The sequence below is a fragment of the Mytilus edulis genome, chromosome 5 (genome assembly GCF_963676685.1).
Source record: "Mytilus edulis chromosome 5, xbMytEdul2.2, whole genome shotgun sequence".
Classification (NCBI taxonomy): Eukaryota; Metazoa; Mollusca; class Bivalvia; order Mytilida; family Mytilidae; genus Mytilus; species Mytilus edulis.
The window spans coordinates 50,735,350-50,757,163 of record NC_092348.1 but is presented as its reverse complement, the minus strand read 5'-3'; the positions used below and the strand labels follow the sequence as shown (position 1 = coordinate 50,757,163).

At 31.4% G+C, this 21,814-nt stretch overlaps 2 protein-coding genes across 3 annotated transcripts in view; one reads left to right on the top strand and one right to left on the bottom strand.

Annotated features, from left to right (window-relative positions):
- LOC139525456 (tetratricopeptide repeat protein 12-like) overlaps nt 1–8,643 on the bottom strand; it is a 66,358-nt gene extending 57,715 nt beyond the window's left edge. Inside the window, exon 1 of the mRNA XM_071320805.1 lies at nt 8,353–8,643. Coding sequence (XP_071176906.1) covers nt 8,353–8,422 — 70 coding nt within the window. The 5' untranslated portion in view covers nt 8,423–8,643. The remainder of the gene's footprint in view (nt 1–8,352) is intronic.
- A 72-nt stretch (nt 8,644–8,715) lies between these two features.
- LOC139525457 (intraflagellar transport protein 57 homolog) overlaps nt 8,716–21,814 on the top strand; it is a 29,505-nt gene continuing 16,406 nt past the window's right edge. Inside the window, exons 1-4 of one of the 2 annotated variants that reach the window (XM_071320806.1) lie at nt 8,716–8,985; nt 11,331–11,495; nt 12,139–12,247; nt 20,320–20,373. In XM_071320806.1, coding sequence (XP_071176907.1) covers nt 11,335–11,495; nt 12,139–12,247; nt 20,320–20,373 — 324 coding nt within the window. In that variant the 5' untranslated portion in view covers nt 8,716–8,985; nt 11,331–11,334. The remainder of the gene's footprint in view (nt 8,986–11,330; nt 11,496–12,138; nt 12,248–20,319; nt 20,374–21,814) is intronic. The other variant, XM_071320807.1, reaches the window with a different exon arrangement.

The window sequence follows — 21,814 nt, the reverse complement described above, 5'->3', positions numbered from 1 at the left end:
ACTCTACTGCCTCCACACGGCACTAAAGACAAACTCTGTAAAAAATAAAAATTGAGAATGGAAATGGGGAATGTGTCAAAGAGACAACAACCCGCCCAAATAAAAAAACAACAGCAGAGGGTCACCAACAGGTCTTCAATGTAGCGAGAAATTCCCGCACCCCTAGGCGTCCTTCAGCTGGCCCCTAAACAAATATATACTAGTCCAGTGATAATGAACGCCATACTAATTTCCAAATTGTACACAAGAAACTAAAATTAAAATAATACAAGACTAACAAAGGCCAGAGGCTCCTGACTTGGGACAGGCGCAAAAATGCGGCGGGGTTAAACATGTTTGTGAGATCTCAACCCTCCCCCTATACCTCTAACCAATGTAGTAATTTAAAGTAAACGCATAACAATACGCACATTAAAATTCAGTTCAAGAGAAATCCGAGTCTGATGTCAGAAGATGTAACCAAAGAAAATAAACAAAATGACAATAATACATAAATAACAACAGACTACTAGCAGTTAACTGACATGCCAGCTCCAGACTTCAACTAAACTGACTGAAAGATTATGATTTCATCATATGAACATCAGGCACAATCCTTCCCGTTAGGGGTTTAGTATCATACCATCATAACATATATGAGAAGAACATAACCCGTGTCATGCCAACAACTGTTTTTAGAATAAATGTGTTTAGTTCCGATGCAAAGACCTTATCAATGACTCAATATTAACGCCAAAATATGCAATCTTTAATGACTTGACAACAGTATCGTAATTATATCCCTTCTTAATAAGTCTATTCAAAGGTTTTGTAAGTTTCTGAGGTGAATACTGACACCTTTGTGCTTTATAAAGAATATTACCATAAAAAATTGGATGTGAAATACCTGAACGTATTAAAAGTCTGCATGTTGAGCTATATTTACGAATAATGTCTTTATACCGATGATAAAATTTAGTAAATGTTTTGACTAGTTTGTGATATCGAAAACCCTGGTGTAATAATTTTTCAGTAATACATAAATTCCTCTCTTGTATATTTAAATATAATTTTAATATAAATATGTAGGACTCTAAAGTGCGATGGGGATGCTAAAGTACGATGGTCACACTAAAGTGCGATGGTCTACGCTAAAGTGCTTCAACTTTATCAGACTACCTTTACCAAAAACTTCAACCTGAAGCGGGACAGACAGACGGAATAACTAACGGAAGAACAAACCGAGGGATGCACAGACCAGAAAACACAATGCCCATAACTGGGGCATAAAAACAGGGCATTAAAAAATTAAGAAAAGGATGTTATTCCACTGAAACCGGTACAAGGGGCCATCTTAAACTTGCAGTGAGGTGAGAGTTCTTTGTTCTGTATGAAAGTCTCATTTGTGTCATGAATGGATATCCTAGGCCTATATCTATCTTTTATAAAAATCATGGTTATTGCCATTAACACTGAACAACTTTAAATCACAAATATTTTGCTGTGATGCATTCTTTGATAGGCAAAACCTCACATCAAAAATATTCAAATAGATGTTTGAGGGATTGCAATTTTTTTTACTTTATAGTCCAGAGTTCAAATAAAGTGGATGTGAGAAATAATAGACAACCGTACAACTTTCTACAATGATAAAAACTCAGCGACAAAGACTATACAGTGAAATGCAGAGAAGTTTAGCATTTGATAGTTCATTGATAACATTCTGTTGTATCATAAACAAACAACTTGTAACGTCTCATTTCATTGGCCGAAAGATTCAAATACAACAACAATGTAGTCAGTGTGCACATGAATTGACACAGGTGACCGACAATGGAATGTACTATGTTACTACAAACGTAAAAACAAGAATTTTTGTTTAGTTTACAAACCTTTGGTCAAAAGAATTAAATAAATCTTTTGTTAACCTCAAATAGTGGGGTCGAAATATTATACTGATATTTTGTATTAAGTAATATTCTAAGTTCTTTATGCATGCAGCAACTCAATTATCGTGTACCGCATAATGAGAAATATAAGGATAAAATAAAATGCATGTGCCGCTTTTATACGGATGAATATATGAACCACTTTTAATTTCTTTCATACTGACGATAGGTTATAATCCTAACAATGTCGTAGTCACTTATAATAAGTATCTCATAATACTGATCCATTACAATAATTAATGATGAGTTGCACTGACATTTCTTATTTATTATTTTCATGCTATAAAACATACACACAGTAGGTTTATAGCGTACCATAAACGGAGGAAATTGTCCCCCAGAATGAATTCAGTGAAGGCATGTTGTTGTAATAATTTGAAATGTTACATCGACGAAGATTATTTCTTTTGCATGTGTTGAACAAAATAATAAATTAATACTTGCGAGAAATGTCGTAGTTTATAAAGGAACAATTCTCGTTACATTGTCATTTCGAGGCCTTTTATGGCTGACTTTGCGGTATGGGCTTTGCTCATTATTGAAAGCTGTACGGTGATCTATAGTTAAAGGTCTTACTTATAAAAACAATTCTGAAAAACAAATATGACAGCCATGGCCATAAACCATCGGAAACAACTGCACAACAGGCCCATAAAGAATATGTTGGGGTTAAACATGTGTGTGAGCATTTAATCTAGAACAGTGGTGTAACATGTACAGTATAACATAAAAACATGATGCCAAATTTGTTTTTTGGCTTATACGTTCCACTCAGTTGAAAAATGTCTTACTGAGTCCGAATTATAATACATGTACTAACAAATCCATTGGCTCAGGATACTTCTTTGTGGTCTATAATTGTGGAAAACTGAATAATTCTCCTAGTATATATGTCATTTGGTTTACTTTGTCGTTGGGTTGCTTTCTCATTATTAATATGAATAGGAATGACACACTTTTATGAACTTTTTATCGAGATTAACATTTTAATATGCATGTAACTTATTTCGGGTTGAAAAAATCTATATGGAAAGTATGTATAAATGTTTGAAAATTTACCAGTAGTTGTCATAAGAACCTTACAAAACATGTACATGTATAATTGTAAATTAAGTCCAGTAATTTATTATTCATTGATATTGGACATCGATTACACACGACTACAATCAATCAGACATCGTTTTGGCAAAACATGACGTCACATAAGACATTGATTAGAGTATCAAAATATTGGACGTCAATTTGGGAGTGTGAAGTCAGATTTGGACGTTGATTTGTGAAACGGACGTCGATTAGAGGCCGGAAGTTGATCTGAGTCTAACATATATATATACCACATATACTTATGCTTTTGAAATAAAAGTGTTATGTTCCAATGCACACAAAATCATTTTACAATCACATAACATGATTATGACAAATCTGTTGCTGAGTCAGCTGACTATAATATTCTACTTGCTCCTTCTTTTCTGCTCTGCACACTGATGCAATATGATTATACCGTTCCCAGTTATTACATTACCATAGGCTGGACATTTTCTCTCGTCACGATGATAAAATCCTCAATACCTATATAGCTACAACTCAGGGTCATCATATTTCTACTATTTTGTTCTACTCCTTCTTCATTTAGCAGGCTTCTTTTTTTGTCTTATTATGTCTTTGCCTCCATATATGATTAGAGTAATCTTTTAATCAGCAGTTTCAGTCGTTCTAAAATATCTAAATTCCCTCTCTATACTCTTCAGCCATTCTTCTTATTGTTTTCCTGTGTATACTTGTTTGTCAGATGCTAAAAACCGTTGTTAGTGTAAATTCCTGGTCTGTGACTACATGTACATGTATGATTATCATCTGGGAATCTGCTAGGTCCATAATCTCTGTTTAAGCCTTATCTTCCTATAAATTCTCTTTATGTCATCTTCTTTTATTTCTCTGTTCAATAAACTTTCTTATGTCACTATGTGTTAACGCTGCTAATCTCTGCTATTTTTTTTGTTTTTAATCCTTGTTGCCATTGGCATAATTCAAACTAAAAGATCTTAGTATATTATTCACAATAACATTTCCTGTAAATGTACATGGTTTTTTTTAAACTGTCTTTTTGTGAATTTATTCAGCAACAAATTAAACTTTATTTTTTGATAACTTACAAGATACGTTTTTCAAATGGAATGTCATATTTCATAATTCATATTCCTCTCTTATTTTCAAGGGAAATCAACAATTTGTTTTACTCCCCTCCCTTTTCCCCTAATACTTTCCCCTGGTCCAGGAAAAATGAATTGACATTTCCTAATAAATAATCATTAATAAAATGCTATTTGATTTTAGTTTAAATTTACTTTGTAAAAGAAGCAAGGACTTATACCATGTATACATTTCTCTAAAAGCCCAAGCATGCAGTTATATTTGTTTTTATTTTTCTTGTTTCAATTACCATGTACATGTATGAGGCTATGCAAAAGGTCACCATTTATAAGGATATGAAGGTGTTTAACAGATATTAGAATAATGTGCAAAAAAATATAGATAAAAGAACATTGAGGTGATGAAATATAAAGAAAATATTGATTGATTGTTGCATGGTTGTTGAACATCCAGTGGCAAATATTTGATGTATGTTTAGGTCGAATATAATAAAGATCAATTGGCAGGAAAATAAAGAAAAAAGTGAAAAAGTAAAAAAAATAAAACATACATGTACATGTATAGATATATAGAAACAAAATCAATTATTATGCAATTAGCAGTGATCTGGAAGGTTTTTTTCACTATGGGCCAAGGGCCCCTCAAAAATAAATTCAATGGGCCATTTTAAAAAATAATGGGCCATGTTGTCCAATGAGTGGGCCATTTGAATTGACTAGCTACTTCTGTACAAAAATAACCAGATGCTCCGCAGGGCGTAGCTTTATACGACCGCAGAGGTTGAACCCTGAACGGTTGGGGCAAGTATGGACACAACATTCAAGCTGGATTCAGCTCTAAATTTGGATTGTGATTAAACAGTTGACACAGCATAGGTTTCTGACACAGAATGAATGTGTTCTAATGAACTTAAAATTTTTGTTTTCTCTTAGATCAATTCACTATGCTGTTGAATATTAATCCTCTCAAAAAAATGTTTGAAGAAATTTTCTTTATTTATTTATGAAATTTCAAATGAGAAAAATTGAACCCAATTTTTTTAATCACATCCCCCTTTCCCTTATTCCAAAACTAATCTCAATTAAAATTTCTAATGCAGTTTGCAACAATAACTACTCATTTAAATACATCATAAAATATTAAGATGTAAAAAAAAAACTGCTTGTTATCACTGAATGGTAAAGATTATTTTAATTTATCAGTTGGTAGTAAAAAGTGAATATACATTGTATATTGTATATAACAAAGATTTAAGTTGATTCTGGACAAAGAAAGATAACCCCAATTAAAAAAAAATCTTGCTATTGCACAATATTTTGCAATTAGATATTTCTTGCTTACTATTCTGGACAAAGAAAGATAACTCTAATTAAAAATAATTTGCTATTTCACAATATTGTGCAATTAGATATTTCTTGCCATTGCGCAATATTGTGCAATTGAAAAGACTTGCTATTGCACAATACTTAATATAATAATTTTAGATCAGATTTGGACCAACTTGAAAACTGGGCCCATAATAAAAAATCTAAGTACATTTTTGGATTCAGAATATCAAAGAACCCCAAGATTTCAATTTTTGTTAAAATCAGACTAAGTTTAATTTTGGACCCTTTGGACTTTAGTGTAGACCAATTTGAAAACAGGACCAAAAATGAAGAATCTACATACACAGTTAGATTTGGTATATCAAAGAACCCCATTTATTCAATTTTTGATGAAATCAAACAAAGTTTAATTTTGGACCCCGATTTGGACCAACTTGAAAACTGGGCCAATAATCAAGAATCTAAGTACATTTTTAGATTCAGCATATCAAAGAACCTAACTGATTCATTTTTTGTCAAAATCAAACTAAGTTTAATTTTGGACCCTTTGGACCTTAATGTAGACCAATTTGAAAACGGGACCAAAAGTTAAGAATTTACATACACAGTCATGACAGTTAGATTCGGCATATCAAAGAACCCCAATTATTCAATTTTGATGAAATCAAACAAAGTTTAATTTTGGACCCTTTGGGCCCCTTATTCTGTTGGGACCAAAACTCCCAAAATCAATACCAACCTTCCTTTTATGGTCATAAACCTTGTGTCTAAATTTCATAGATTTCTATTTACTTATACTAACGTTATGGTGGGAAAACCAAGAAAAATGCTTATTTGGGTCCCTTTTTGGCCCCTAATTCCTAAACTGTTGGGACCTAAACTCCCAAAATCAATACCAACCTTCCTTTTGTAGTCATTAACATTTTGTTTAAATTTCATTGATTTCTATTTACTTAAACTAAAGTTATTGTGCGAAAACCAAGAATAATGCTTATTTGGGCCCTTTTTTGGCCCTTAATTCCTAAACTGTTGAAACCAAAACTCCCAAAATCAATCCCAACCGTTCTTTTGTGGTCATAAACCTTGTGTCAAAATTTCATAGATTTCTATTAACTTTAACTAAAGTTATAGTGCGAAAACCAAGAAAATGCTTATTTGGGCCCTTTTTGGCCCCTAATTCCTAAAATGTTGGGACCAAAACTCCCAAAATCAATACCAACCTTCCTTTTGTGGTCATAAACCTTGTGTTAAAATTTCATAGATTTCCATTCACTTTTACTAAAGTTAGAGTGCGAAAACTAAAAGTATTCGGACGACGACGACGACGCCAACGTGATAGCAATATACGACGAAAATTTTTTCAAATTTTGCGGTCGTATAAAAAGTATCACTATTTGTTGGCAAAGAGGTGTTGGTACTTACCTATATGATTTTAAATAATATCATGGATATTGTTCCTGTGATTCTGTAATTTCAATGAATATACAATAACTTCTTCCAAAACGGACAATATTAAAGATAACCTGTATTTACAATGTTTAAATGGTACTGTTGCCTTGGCTTATTCATGTTCATGGTTAGTGTTTTTTTAACATTAAATTTGGGTCTTCGTCGATACCATACTTATTCCAGGCGTTCCGTATTAAAGGACATTTCAGGCACTTCCTCTGCACTTCTTGTATTATTATTATTACTTCATCACGATGACAAGATTAACAGTAGAGAGTACTATTAATTGATAGAACAAAACAATAGTTCGCTGAAGTCATGTTAACAAAATGTCAAACGAGCCAAAGACCAAAAAATGACAAGGACAGTTAAGCGCCTTTTATGGAGACAAAAACTATATTCATAAAAAGACTTCGGGGGTTTTCAATCAAAATAATAGCAATTTAAACTAAATTAAAGATTATTATTAGAGTTGAATCTCGTCTGTAATAGCCAAATTTCACAAATTTAAAGTTGTTTATAAAAAATTATATCATGAATGATGGTTAATTACGTTTTTTGGGTCATCAGTTAGACCGCATGGTTCTATTATTACCATAGGAAAACACCCGAGACGTTAAACCGCATGGTTCTATTACCATAGGAAAACACCCGAGACGTCCCAAAAATATATAGGTGCTCCTATGATTGGAGGAACATTATACAGTTGTGTACACACACATGGCGGCACGGAACACGATCGGAAATCCATTTGACGATATCTAAAAGTTTCGAAACGATGTGAAAAATACGTGGGCGCTTACATTTGTCACTCTATGTGCCATTTCTGGTCAATATGCGCTATAGGCGCAGAGCGCACGTCCTTCCCGATCACTGCAATTAGTGGCAAAATTTTTGTCAGTTTACTTGAATGAATTTAGCTCTTTCATCTCTACAGCAACACAAGAAATTTTAACGTTATCTTAATCAACACAGCAGGAGCTACAAAAGGGCGTCTCAAATTATTGCTATCGACTATGGTATTCCTTTCTCTCATAAATTTGTAATTACACAATGTAGTGTAAACATCCTCACCACATCAAAGTAAATAATGTATGATTAGGTGTAAAATTTGATCTATACATTCTATCCAAAATCTGAGACACCCTTTTGTTGATAATGACTCTTGGAAAAAACATATGATAAAATCAATCCTCTAGGGGGATCAATGAACAAGCTAATTTTAATTGAAAGTGGAAATTTCTTGTAGAATTTTGTAGACACATTATAATTGATTAAATAATTGTTGTATAATACTATCAATGCATTAATTCGAGAGAGTAATCTGTTAGCTATCCATAGATAAAACTTTTATAAATTTTCAAGCATTATAAAGAAAGTTGCAGCATTTTAAAACTGGGGAATTGGAGATATATATGAAATCTTTGTATTGTGCTACCTTAATAAATCCTTGAATAAGGTAAGATTTCAAATTAAACCAAAAAGCAATCACTTACCTATTTCATCAACCTTGCTTAAAAAATCATCAATTTCTTTCTGTGTGCCAATACCATCATTCGTCGCCATTTTTGAATTTGTTTATATTAACAACCATAGATTATTGAAAGACGAATGCTTCATTCGCTATTTTCTAATACATGTACATGTCTTCCTTGAAAGTCTAGATTGATCTTTTAGTACAAGTGGTTTAATCTATCAACGCTTGTTTTGTGTTGGGTTTTTTCGGGCTGGCGCAGGACTTCGTAATAAAATGCAAGTGGAATTCGTTTGTTTTTTCGATAATGATCGGTAAAGGCCAAGATACACGAATGAAAATCAGCCGAGGTGGTATAAGTGTTTTAAATATCGTTTTATTAAATGTGATTCAAAGCTTTCGTTGTACGTAGAATAAATAGTTTTGGTAACAACAACACTCGACAGAGAAAAAAATCGGTGAAGAACTTTTGAGCGGTTATTGAAGAAAAGGAAACAAATCACAAAGAAATTAATCTCGCAAGCTCTTTCATTTTTCGATTCTTAGCTTTTAACATAAAGAACAGACGACTTTATACCGGATACAGTACGGTTTCTTGATCAAGTGATACATTTGACACTGACTGGTTGACTGACAGTCATAATTTGTATATCAGGTTTGTCACCTGAAATTATTATAACATTATTCCTTAGGAAACATCTTTTAATTTTGCTTAAAGTATCAAGTGTTGATAAATTGATCCACTCTACAGGGACTTTTTATACTAACGGGACTGGTCACTTATAACGATGTCTATACAAATTATCGAATTATAGTTATCCCGTACCATTGTAAACTCGTACCAACGTCAACTCGTACCACTAAAGAAAAACTTGTACCAATGCAAACTCGTACCACTGCTAACTCGTACCAACTTATTTAAATGCAATTGAATGAATGGTGTTTAATAATGAATATATACTTTACTTTGGGTCTCATTAATTAGCGACAACAAGCGTCAAGAAGCGACAACAAGCGTCAAGAAGTGACAAGCATCAAAAAGCGACAAGAAGCGACAACAAGAATTATTTTAGCGACAACAATCGACAAGAAGACTATTTAGCGACAAGAAAACATTTTTTTTTATTAGATATAAAGAAATTTGTATTTAATGTTTTTTTTTAAATTATACGAGCAGATATGTCTAATTAAAATGTTTTATTATATAGATAGACAAAGAAATGAAACATTTGTGAGGAAGAAAGAGATTGTGAAGTTTATATAAGTGTATTGGTAGATGAAGAAATTTAACATTTGTGAAGAAGAAAGAGATTGAGCTTCTTTTTTTTATTTTTTTGTGTCAATATTTTCAGGACAATGATGCACAAATAATTCATTTTGTGAGCTTAATATATATTGCACGAAAAGAGTTTGAAAAAATAAATTATAAGATAAATAATATGTTCTAAAACACAAGGAAAAGTAATCTCATAATACAATAATTAAACGTAATACTGGCTGTTATTCATAATAGATGATAAAATATTATGTGAATAATGTTTCATTTTTTTCTATCAATTTTAACTTTCTTGTCGCTAAAATTATTTTCTTTTGCATATTCTTTTAATATTTATTGCAATAATTAATTTTAATTAAAAAAAAATGTTTTCTTGTCGCTAAATAGTTTCTTGTCTTTTGTTGTCGCTAAAAAATTTCTTGTTGTCGCTTCTTGTCGCTTGCTGACGCAAATTCTTACTGTCTATAAACATGATAAATAACAATGAACTATAGCTGTTTCCTGTTGAGGGGTTCCCGAATTTTCCTGCCAAAAAAGCACATGGCTTTCAACAATTGTAAACATAGCATTCACTTTGTGATCATGGATTACAGCTTTAACACTTTCACTACTGAATTTATTTTTTTCCCGGGATTCTCTGGCCGAAATTTATTTGCACGAGGCGTTTGCATGACAGTGATTAATTTGACATGTGCTACAGCAAAAAACACCTCGTAGTTTTGGTCATTGAAAACTCAGGAACCGTAGCGATTTAATTTGGATATAGATATTCAACTTAAGGTACAGTTAAAGCAATGTTTTTACTTTTTTTATGGATTAAAACTAGTTTGAAAGCTCAGTTTAAAAAACAAAAAAAAGATTAAAAAAACATTTGCTATTTTTATCTAAGTTTTCATTAAATTCCAGTATAAATTCAAGTAATTCAACTTTATTTTTATTAAGTTTACAAAAAAAAAACATAGAACATTTATATTTTTTTTTAATATATTTTTAATGGTACGAGTTCTGAATGGTAAGACTTCCCAGTGGTACGAGTTAACTTTTTTGGTACAAGTTAACTTTTTTGGTACAAGTTAACTTTTTTGGTACGAGTTAACGTGGAACGAGCTTTCGGTGGTACGAGTTTACCTGCTTCCCAAATTATCAGACTGATCTCACATGACTTTATAGCAAATCATTTCAAATTTACGAAATGTTCTTCATATGTTCATGTTTAACAAAAAATCATTTTTATGAAATTTTATACATTTTGTCATTGCAAAATGCTGTTTTTCAAAAGATTTCTCAGATTGTTTTTTAAATATTGATCTTTGAACTTTGAAGTATTTGTTCGTTGAATTTTCAGTAGCTGCCATCTTGTTTGATATGTAAACCATTTTACGCAACTGGGGTGTTCTTTAGAACAATACGTCTAAGTTTAATAATTCATCATTCTTTTAAAATCTTATATTTTTTTATCATCATGATCATAAATGGCTATTAACAAGATTTTATTTTTGTCTCTGAGATGACGATCTTCAGAAGTACTATACATGTACATGCATGATTATAAATGCTTAGTACATGTAATGTAATTTAAAACTTCATATATGTAGTTATTGCTTTAATTAGCATATATATAGCTTCATTAATCAAACTCCAAATAAAGTTCGGTAGTTTATTTATACGTAGTTATATATGATGTTGTAAATAATAATTATATATTACAGTTTGTTTATTTATAGCTAAATGTCAGCAGAGGAAAAGAGACGTGGAGAAGATGTGGAAGATGGAGGACCAGGCTTAGTTTATATGCCTTTTGTTATAATGGAAGATCTTCTTGATAAATTAAGACTATTGGATTATGAACAAAATTTTTGTAGAGAAAGAAACCTTAAACCAATATCAAGGTAAAATATTCATAATAATGCAATTTGAGTTTATGTTCTAAAAATATATGTAACAAGATTGAATTGCAGAATGAGATCCACTATAATGACCATTACATGTATAAGTTAACCAAATTTTTATCAGTTTTGAAAATTTTAAAACAAAGAGAAATAACAAATGTTCAACAAAAATGATCAGCAAGACAAGATCTACATATTTCAAACATGGTCAAAATTATTAATCAACTCCTCATAGTTATTACTTATATTTGTTTATTTATGCAGTAACCATGGTGACATGTAAATTTAAAACTGAACAACTAGTCTATATTCAAATTGTCACAGATACAATGTAAGTCTTATTATTCCCTAGGTGAGTGATTCAGGCTTCTTGGAGACATTCTATGCAAATCAATTTCTCTGCATCATAGTTCATGTTACATGTATCAGATTTTTTTGAAAACATGATCTATTGAAGTTTGTGTGCCAGTACATAAACACATCATGTAGTAGACCTTCATTGCTAGGGCTTTTAGATGATTGCCTATAGATTCTTTATTCATATGAAGCATTCCAATGAAACAGAAGCTTTTAGATTGTTTCTCAATTTATTATTTGAATGTGGCTTTGTAGATTGTATGTTGTATTATTTATTTGTTTGTAGGCACTATTTTGCTATTCCTACCAACCCTGGTGAGCAGTTCTTCATGTTTACATCACTGAGTGCATGGCTGCTTAGAAAAGCTGGTAAAAATTTTGAGCAGCCTCAAGAGGTATAATTCCTGAATGAAAGATTTAAAAGGATAAGTACATGTATATGATCCAACATCTGTTGTGAATCTGAACAAAAAATAATTAATAAAGCTCTTTTCACATGTAAAGTCTATTTTCATCAAACAAAACTTGAACTAGCTGAACCTTAGGGTCATGAAACATGAAACATATTATTCTAAAGGCCTCACATGAGGCATGATAGTACAACAATATAACAAATAAGATATAATGCATGAATAAATGGGAAGGTAAATATCATTTGTAAATTGACATTACAATTTTACAGAACTTGGCTAAGCCAACAAGAACAAATTTATCTTTGCTGTTCATTAAATTAGAGAAACTCATAGTATTTTAACTTTACAAATATCTGCAGGCAAAAATGTCAGCCTTTCAGCATTAAAGAAAGTACAATCATATATATAATGAAATTCATCTCCTAGCACATTGCTGTTACATAAATCACATATTCTTTCTGATCTATCAATGCTATAAAATCTACAATATTCAATAGGTAACCTATGACTACTGCACCTATATTTACACAAATTAATTCTTAGATCAAAAGGCAATGTAGTTGAATAATCTTCAAAACCAAACTTAGACTTGTACATTCTATAATTTAAACATTTTGAGGTATTAAATATCTGAGCCATCCATTCATTTACAAACAAATTGTGGTAATACTGTTTCACATTTTTAGACAACTGACAATTTGTATCTATATATTGATTATTCCAGGCATTGATAAAACCACATTCAGATATAATATCCTTTACACAATTCAACCACTTAGACAAATGTTAGAGTGGTAAACATTACCAGAATCAAGTTTATATAGCATTTCATACATTGTACGAGAAATTTTCTCTTTTTTGCCAGTTACAATACGTTTCCAAAAACCAACCATTCTTGCTTTAGTATTAACAGACATTGGTACTCTACCTAGTTCACCATATACAATGCAATTAGGTGTACATTTTTTAACTTTCATTATATATTTACAAAATTCTAAGTGCAATGATTCAATAACATAATTTTTCTCATACCCCCAAACTTCTGCACCGTACATTAATATAGAGCCAACCATAGCATCAAAAAGTTGTAAAAATACATCTATAGGTAAATATAATTTTCTTGCCTTACGTAATACATTAAACATTGCTTTTCTGGCTTGTTGAACCAGTCTAGATTTATTAACATGAAAAGTATCTTTTCTAGAAAATACAATACCGGTACCTAAATATTGAAATTCATCAATAACAGATAAACGGTCATTATTATATATAAAATGAACATTATCAGCCTGACTTTTAGAAAATATAACAACATTGTTTTTTTCAGTATTAACTTTGAGATTCCATGTTTCACAATATAAATACATTGCATTCAATGCTGATTGTAGCTCAACTGCAGATTCTGCAAAAATGACTGTGTCATCCGCATATAACAACAGATACAATTTAAAATACACTTCAATATCATCATTGTCAAACAGTAAATGAGACATATTACAAACATCATTCAGACCACTATAAACATGTGACATAAACTCAGGGTGCAATCAACAGTTTTTTTCTACATTTTGAGGGACCATGCATAATAATTATAAATTATGATTAATAAAGATACTTGTATAAAACTAGATATCACTGGAATCAGAATGTTCTCTAGTTTATAATGAAAAAAAAAATAATGTGTACTTTTAATATATTAAAAATATTCCATCCAATCAACATGGGGGGAAAAAAGGTCTAATTTGAACATAAAAAACTTGAAACCAGGTCATGTGCACACCCATGAAGACATGATCCATGCACATAATCAAAACTGTAGGAAATTTGTAGGTTTTTACCTGGCCTTTCAAAAAAATCTTGTTTCAGGGTACGGTTTCCTGCTCCGAAAAGAGCTACAGTGGCTGCAAATAAGTTTTCAATTTTCACTGCCATAAAAATAGGATGTTTACAGTGTTGTCTCCTCTCAGAACATGTAAAGTTAATATAATTTTTAAAATTATTTCAATCATTCAACCTGTTTTAATTGAAAGCTAATTAACTAATTTTTACAATCAAATACAAAAAACATGATACTTTTTCACCAATTGAGTAAATAAACAGGGGTTTCCCTCCATGGTTATTTTTAGTCGGGGAATAACCCCTAGTTTTTTAGACGAAACTGTTTATAGCACCCTCAGTCAAATCATTAAGAAAAATAGAAAATAATAGGGGCGACAGGTTTTCACCCTGCCTCACACCAATATTAGATGCAAAAAAATCTAAACAATTAGATCCATCTCTCACACAAGATTTTGCATTTTTATACAAGTTTTGTAATACAATCAGCAATTTACCATCTATACCATTGCGTAGCAATTTTTGCCATAATAATATTCTGTTAACAGAGTCAAAAGCCTTACGAAAATCAACAAAAGCACAATACAATTTTTTTCTTATAGATAAATACAAATCAATGAGACATGTCAAATTAAAGATATGATCAACAGTGCCATACCCCTTTCTGAAGCCTGCCTGTTCTTCACATAATAATCCTAAACTTTCCAAATATTTCACTATTGAAATACTTCTTACGATGTACAAATTGAGAGTTACATTTTTTTTAAACATTTTTATCATTGATTTTAACAAACATATTGGCTTGTTCTGCCGCATTCCTTATAATATTAACACAATCATTTACAACATTATTGACAGTTACATTATCAGTATTCTTAGGATCAATATCCTTTAATTTATTCAAAAGTTCATCTATACTGGTACCGTCTAGGTTCTCCGTGAAAACTGGTGCTCTGTCTCTGGCCCATATTGGTTTTACAATAGACTCTGATTCACCATGCAAGGTGATTACAATGTTAGAGTCATTTTTATTGTCCATATCATTGTCATTAACATTAGAGTTATTCAAATCTACATCAACAACACAAGTTAAATTTGTACACAAATGTAAACAAATAGGTTTATGAATATCACTAAGAATTGGATCAAATATTAATACATTGAAATCAACAATCATTGAAATAGATTTGTTGATACAATGGCATAATCAATAACAGAATTATTACAAGTTGTAAGCCCAATATCCCTGTCATTACCCACTCTACCATTAACAAAGAACAGTTCTAAACTTCTACATAGTTCTAATAATGTTTTGCCATATTTATCAACCTTATGCTTATATTGAGATTGTCTTACAACAGGGATACCACATTCCTCTAATATATGTAAATTATTAACAAGACTTTGCTCAATATTTGGCACATTACAAAAGTCAAGAATATTATTATCAATGTCAACATATTCATTACAGTTACTACAATGTGCATTGAAATCACCAAGTAAACAAACTGGTAAATCTGATTTCATTAAACATGTCATCACTACTATATAAACTACCATCAGGTGGGATATATAAACAACCCCAAATAAAGTTTTTTGAAACAATAGCTAAACATCAATGGTGAACCATAATACACAATGACTAGAGCAAGTAAATGGGTCCCTAACATTGACGTAATTGCATATATATTCTTTTACATAAACACAAATACCACCTGATTTAGATGTACAATTTTGCCTTATAACAGAGGGTAGTAGCTTAAACCCATTATCCTCAACATCATCACATTGTTCAATTTTAGTTTCAGTAAGACATATTACATAATATAAAGACATGAATTCAATAAAATCTGGATTTTTCAATTTAGAGACAAGACCACACACATTAAGGGTTAAAATTTTGATATTTTTAAATTGCAAGATATTTTCATTTTCAAGCACTTCGTTTTGAATCACAGATTTATCATCACTGACATCAAGCACTGACTCGGTGTCTAGACATTTCCCTTCCTCGCACTCCTACAGCTCATGATCAGTAAGTCCCAACTTTTTATAATCAACGTCCACGATTCCTAGTTTGAATAGGTTGTCGGGGGATGCGATCACCACTCTATCACCACCGTTCTTCATAAAACAATGAATTTTACCATCACACGTGTGTGCGTATTTGACGTCATCATTTTTTCTTTCCAATTGAAAGAGTTTAAAACACAACAGCATCAAATCTTCGCTACCATAATGCATCTTTTAACTCAGTTTGTTTAAATACTTTCCTACTAGCAAGGAATTTAAAACTATCAGTGCGGTTTTCAAACTTTACCATCACCTGCCTGTTTTTCCCTGGGGTTTTCTAAACAGTTCGGTAGGCGTCACCGATCTTTCCAGTCAAAACAACCTACATAGCAAGAGCTAAAGCCATTAGAGCATCTATTACCACTTCAATGCCTTCCACTGCCAGTCACACTGATGTGGTCCCTCCTCGACTGCTGATCTAGCGTGTCATTCGCGTATTCGATGTTACGAACTCCTACCTGCAATTGGTTGATTTTTGTGTCGTGAATCATTAAAGTTTCATCCCTACGGGCCAAGAAAGCATCTAAAACGGGCATCAGCAGTGTCATTACATTTAATGATGTTTTCTCCGTATCCTGAAGTTTATCACTTTCCTTAATGAAGCGTTCATTGAGAGCCTCCATAGTCTCATTACCTGTCATATTATCGTCCTTCATATCGTTACACTTATCCTGTATAACAGTACACATGTCCGAAAACAATTTTCCGCCATTGCCCTGTTTCGTAGTATTCCTCGCTGGCATTGTTGAATTAAACTATATTCACAATGTCTAGTCCAGAAAATATCCTGCCATATGTGTAATCTTTCTTCCAGTAATTAAAAAAACACAATGATAAAGTTCAATAACAATAGTATCCCATCAATTGAAGTGGATTTCATTCAAGAATTTTTGATTAAGACTAAACCCATGCTGGTACTGCACTCACAAGATTTGTGTCATTAGATGACTTCTTATAGAAGTTATTGCCCCTTAGTAATGTTTCTTGACTAATTTTAAAGTTTAAAAAAAGTAGAAACTTTATAATGCAAAAATGTCCAGCAATACAAGAGTTTCAAAAATATCAACTTGCTACAAACCAAATGGATGATTTATGGGAGCTTTGACCCTTCAATAATGATGACCTATTTCTAACATGTTTAATAGGCTATTTGCCAATTCCTGTCAGTTGACCCTGTTATTAGAGATCCCTTTTTGGTTGTCTCCCTTATGAGGGACATTAATTTTTATTTACAATGGGGAGCTAACAGAAAGAGCAAATTTAACCATGCGTAATGTGAGTAATCTTTAAGGTTTTCAAATCTTTTAATTGCATTAATTTGTTGTTAAGCTAAATACTTTTGTCATCAGAATTTGTTTTTCTTGAAAAATTAGTTGAACCACCGATAAACCACTTTCAATTTGCTATGTTTTGCATTGGCAAAAGCCAATTTTGTCCAGTATGGAACCAGTCTACAATTCACAAAGGGAAGTAATTCGTTTAAAAAGAGTGTAATAACAGAATCAAATCGGTAATTGGCAAATGGACCATTGATTTACTAATTTTCAAGTTTTCTCCTGCTAAATTGATAAGTGGATACTGTAAATAGCAAAGCTATCAGCAATACAAGACAAACAAAATTGCCAAATATATATGACACCTTTGTAGAATCCCTATAGGTTATTTATATGAGATGTTGAAATATTGCCATTTTTCTTTAAGGGGGCTCCATGTATAAATCAAATATTTTTTTTAATATAAGAATTCGCTATATTTTTTTATAAATGAACTTTATCATATACTTAATAGAAAAATGAAATTAAAAAATGGGGTCACTGTTCATTTAAGATCACAATCTGCCTCCGAAAGAAGCATACATTTTTGTTTATATCCTTTTTATACGAAATTTTTTGGTCGTATATTTGTAACAAGTTGGCGTAGTCGTCTGAATACTTTTGGTTTTCACACTATAACTTTAGTTTAAGTCAATAGAAATCTATGAAATTTATACACAAGGTTCATGACCATAAAAGGAAGGTTGGGATTGATTTTGGGAGTTTTGGTCCCAACTATTTAGGAATAAGGGGCCAAAAGGGTCCAAAATTAAACTTTGTTTGATTTGATCAAAAATTGAATAATTGGGGTTCTTTGATATGCCGAATCTAACTGTGTATGTAGATTCTGAATTTTTTCAAATTGGTCTACATTAAGGTCCAAAGGGTCCAAAATTAAACTTAGTTTGATTTTAACAAAAATTGAATTCTTGGGGTTCTTTGATATGCTGAATCTAAACATGTACTTAGATTTTTTATTATTGGCCCAGTTTTCATGTTGGTCCAAATCGGGGTCCAATATTAAACTTTGTTTGATTTCATCAAAAATTGAATAATTGGGGTTCTTTGATATACCAAATCTAACTGTATGTAGATTCTTAATTTTTGGTCCGTTTTTCAAATTGGTCTACATTAAAGTCCAAAGGGTCCAAAATTAAACTAAGTTTGATTTTAACAAAAATTGAATACTTGTGGTTCTTTGATATGCTGAATCTAAACATGTACTTAGATTTTTGATTATGGGCCCAGTTTTCAAGTTGGTCCAAATCAGGATCCAAAATTATTATATTTTTAAGTATTGTGCAATAGCAAGAAATCTTCAATTGCACAGTATTGTGCAATAGTAAGAAATTTTCAATTGCACAGTATTGCAAAATAGCAAGAAATCTTCAATTGCACAGTATTGACAATAGCAAGTATTTTTAATTGCGCAATAGCAAGAAATATCTAATTGCACAATATTGCGCAATAGCAAGAAATCTTCAATTGGAGTAATCTTTCTTTGTCCAGAATAGTAGTTGAATCAACTTAAATCATTGTTTTATACAATATACTATGTATATTCACTTTTACTACCAACTAATAAATTAAAACAATCTTTATTATTCAGTGATAACAAGCACTTTTTTACATTTTAATATTTTATGATGTATTTAAGTGAGTAGTTATTGTTGCAAACTCCATTAGTAATTTGAATTGAGATCAGTTTTGGAATAAGGGAAACGGGGGATGTGAAAAAAAAAGGGGGGGGGGGGTTCAATTTTTCTCATTTCAGATTTCATAAATAAAAAGAAAATTTCTTCAAACATTTTTTTGAGAGGATTAATATTCAACAGCATAGTGAATTGCTCAAAGGCAAAACAAATTTTTTTAAGTTCATTAGACCACATTCATTCTCTGTCAGAAACCTATGCTGTGTCAACTATTTAATCACAATCCTAATTTAAAGCTGAATCCAGCTTGAATGTTGTGTCCATACTTGCCCCAACCATTCAGGGTTCAACCTCTGCAGTCATATAAAGCTGCACCCTGCTGAGCATCTGGTTTTCTGCTGCTAATAGGAGAAATAGAGGTTATATCGAATTAAAAAAAATAACCTAATTACATAAATTGCTTAAATTTTACAACTATTTGGTTTATGTACAGCTTATGTGAAAACAATAATAAAAGATTTAGGGCACCAATGTGTTTAAAAAGATATTTCAATTTTAATGCCAAAAAAAACGGCATTTTTGGACTAAAAGGAGATAATTTGGAGCATTTTCAATGATATAAAAAAAGTTAGAGTCATCTGGGGCTGAATTTCGAACCCAATCGATTTTTTGGGTTGATTTTTGTACCATATCATAAAGTAATAACTAATAGTGTAATAAATAAAATTTGTAATGAAAAAACATATGTTTAATTTTTTGCTGAAAATTTTGTACCCGCGAGCCTCCTTAAAACACAATAAGCTAAGTAGAAACTTGAAGAAGCATAAAAAAATATAGGCAATACAAGATAAGATTTTGAAAGGTGAGAAATTTAGGCTTTATAGAGCCTCTTGTTTTTTCCCACTAACAACTATTATAGTTAGATGGAAACTAGACTTTAAAACTTATCAGAAGGATGTCATCTAGAAATAAGTACAGTACAGAAATTATTGCACAACAAGAAGCTTATGTCCTTCGACAATATTTATGCCCCTGCCGTAGGGGGAAGTTGGTTCCGTTCTTTCACTCTAGACCAAATGTTATGAAACTTATGCACAATGCCTATTTCCACAAAATACAGATCAAGTTTGATTTTTTGTGCAGCAAACTTAACATAATTCTGTGCTTATATCTTTTGTAGTATGATGATCCTAATGCTACAATATCGAGTATTTTAGATGAAGTCAGGAAATATGTAAGTAATCACTGTTTATACAAATATTCCTTTATTGTTTGATTTTTTAGTATAGTAAATTTGTGTCTAAATACAAACTATTGTTCATCTGTTTTAACTTAATTTACCCATTTATTTGTCAGAAACAAAATGAAATAATGGTACATCATGGTACATTCACATTTTATTATTGGGAAGATATACATCATTGATTTATGAATTTGTGTTCCTTGAAAAATAACATCTCACATTTGATGTGAATGTTGCCATATCCTATAGAGATTCTCTTGTTTATTGTGAGTTGTAATGTCATGGGTAATAAGGTAATAATAACAGTCTGTGTCTTACAGTCACATTTTCCATCCATCCTAAATACTTTGTGAATGCAACTTCTTTGAGAAAATTTGACAGAACACTCATAAATAGGAGGGTTGTTGATGGTTGATGTGTATTTACTATAAGACAAAGGAGTAAGTTCGGTAAGGCCCATAAATAGTCCCGATTATTAAGTTCAATGCCACAAGATGAAAAATGTTTTAAGTTGATTTTAAGACATGTGTGAAAGTTAAATACAACTATTTTTGTTGAAGTTTTATTCTAAAGCGTTGATTTTTACATCCAAAATAGGTCAAGACAAGAGATTTTGGCAAAAATTTACAAAATTGGCCGAAATTCAACTAAATTTAGGACCAGGAAACATGGAGCGCACGCGTCGACCAGATTTGGGGTCAATTACATTGGAATGTAATTAATTAAATTACACATTACATTGTAAAAATGATCAATTACACTAATTACACATTACACAGTTTGGAAATGTAATTAATTAAATGTTCATGAAACAGTACTTGATTGATTGCAAAAGAAAAAAATAGGGGTCCATGTGCTTGTTTTTTCAATAAAAGCCATATACCTTAATATTTTACGACGTCTGTCAGTATGGCGCTAAATTATGTTATATTACGTTTTAATCGCAAAAACGTCGTATAATCGTTCCTGCTGTACACGACTATACTGTCAAGTATAATTATGCAGGTGTTTTCCAAAACGTTGATACTTATCATAAAAATGCATATGATGGTTCCTTGTAAAATGGCACAACATTTGTGCTAAACATTTACGAAAAGAAATTTGGACAGAAACCTTTTTATAATAAAGAAAAGGATATAACAAAGGTTTCTAGCAGATTACTTTTTAACTTTACGGCAATAAAGAAAACTCTGATATAAGTATAAAGGTGCATATCCGTCCGTCATTAGTTTTAAATTGATTTATGTACTGAAAGAGGATAGAACATTATTTCAAAGGCCTTGATATGGCAAAATGTGAACCGACTATAAATTGAGTGAGGTGATACCATTAAGTGACAACCGTATAACCTTCAACAGTGACAACCGTATAACCTTCTACAATGACAAAACCGATGCCGTATCGTCAGCTTTAAAAGGCCCTGACATACTTC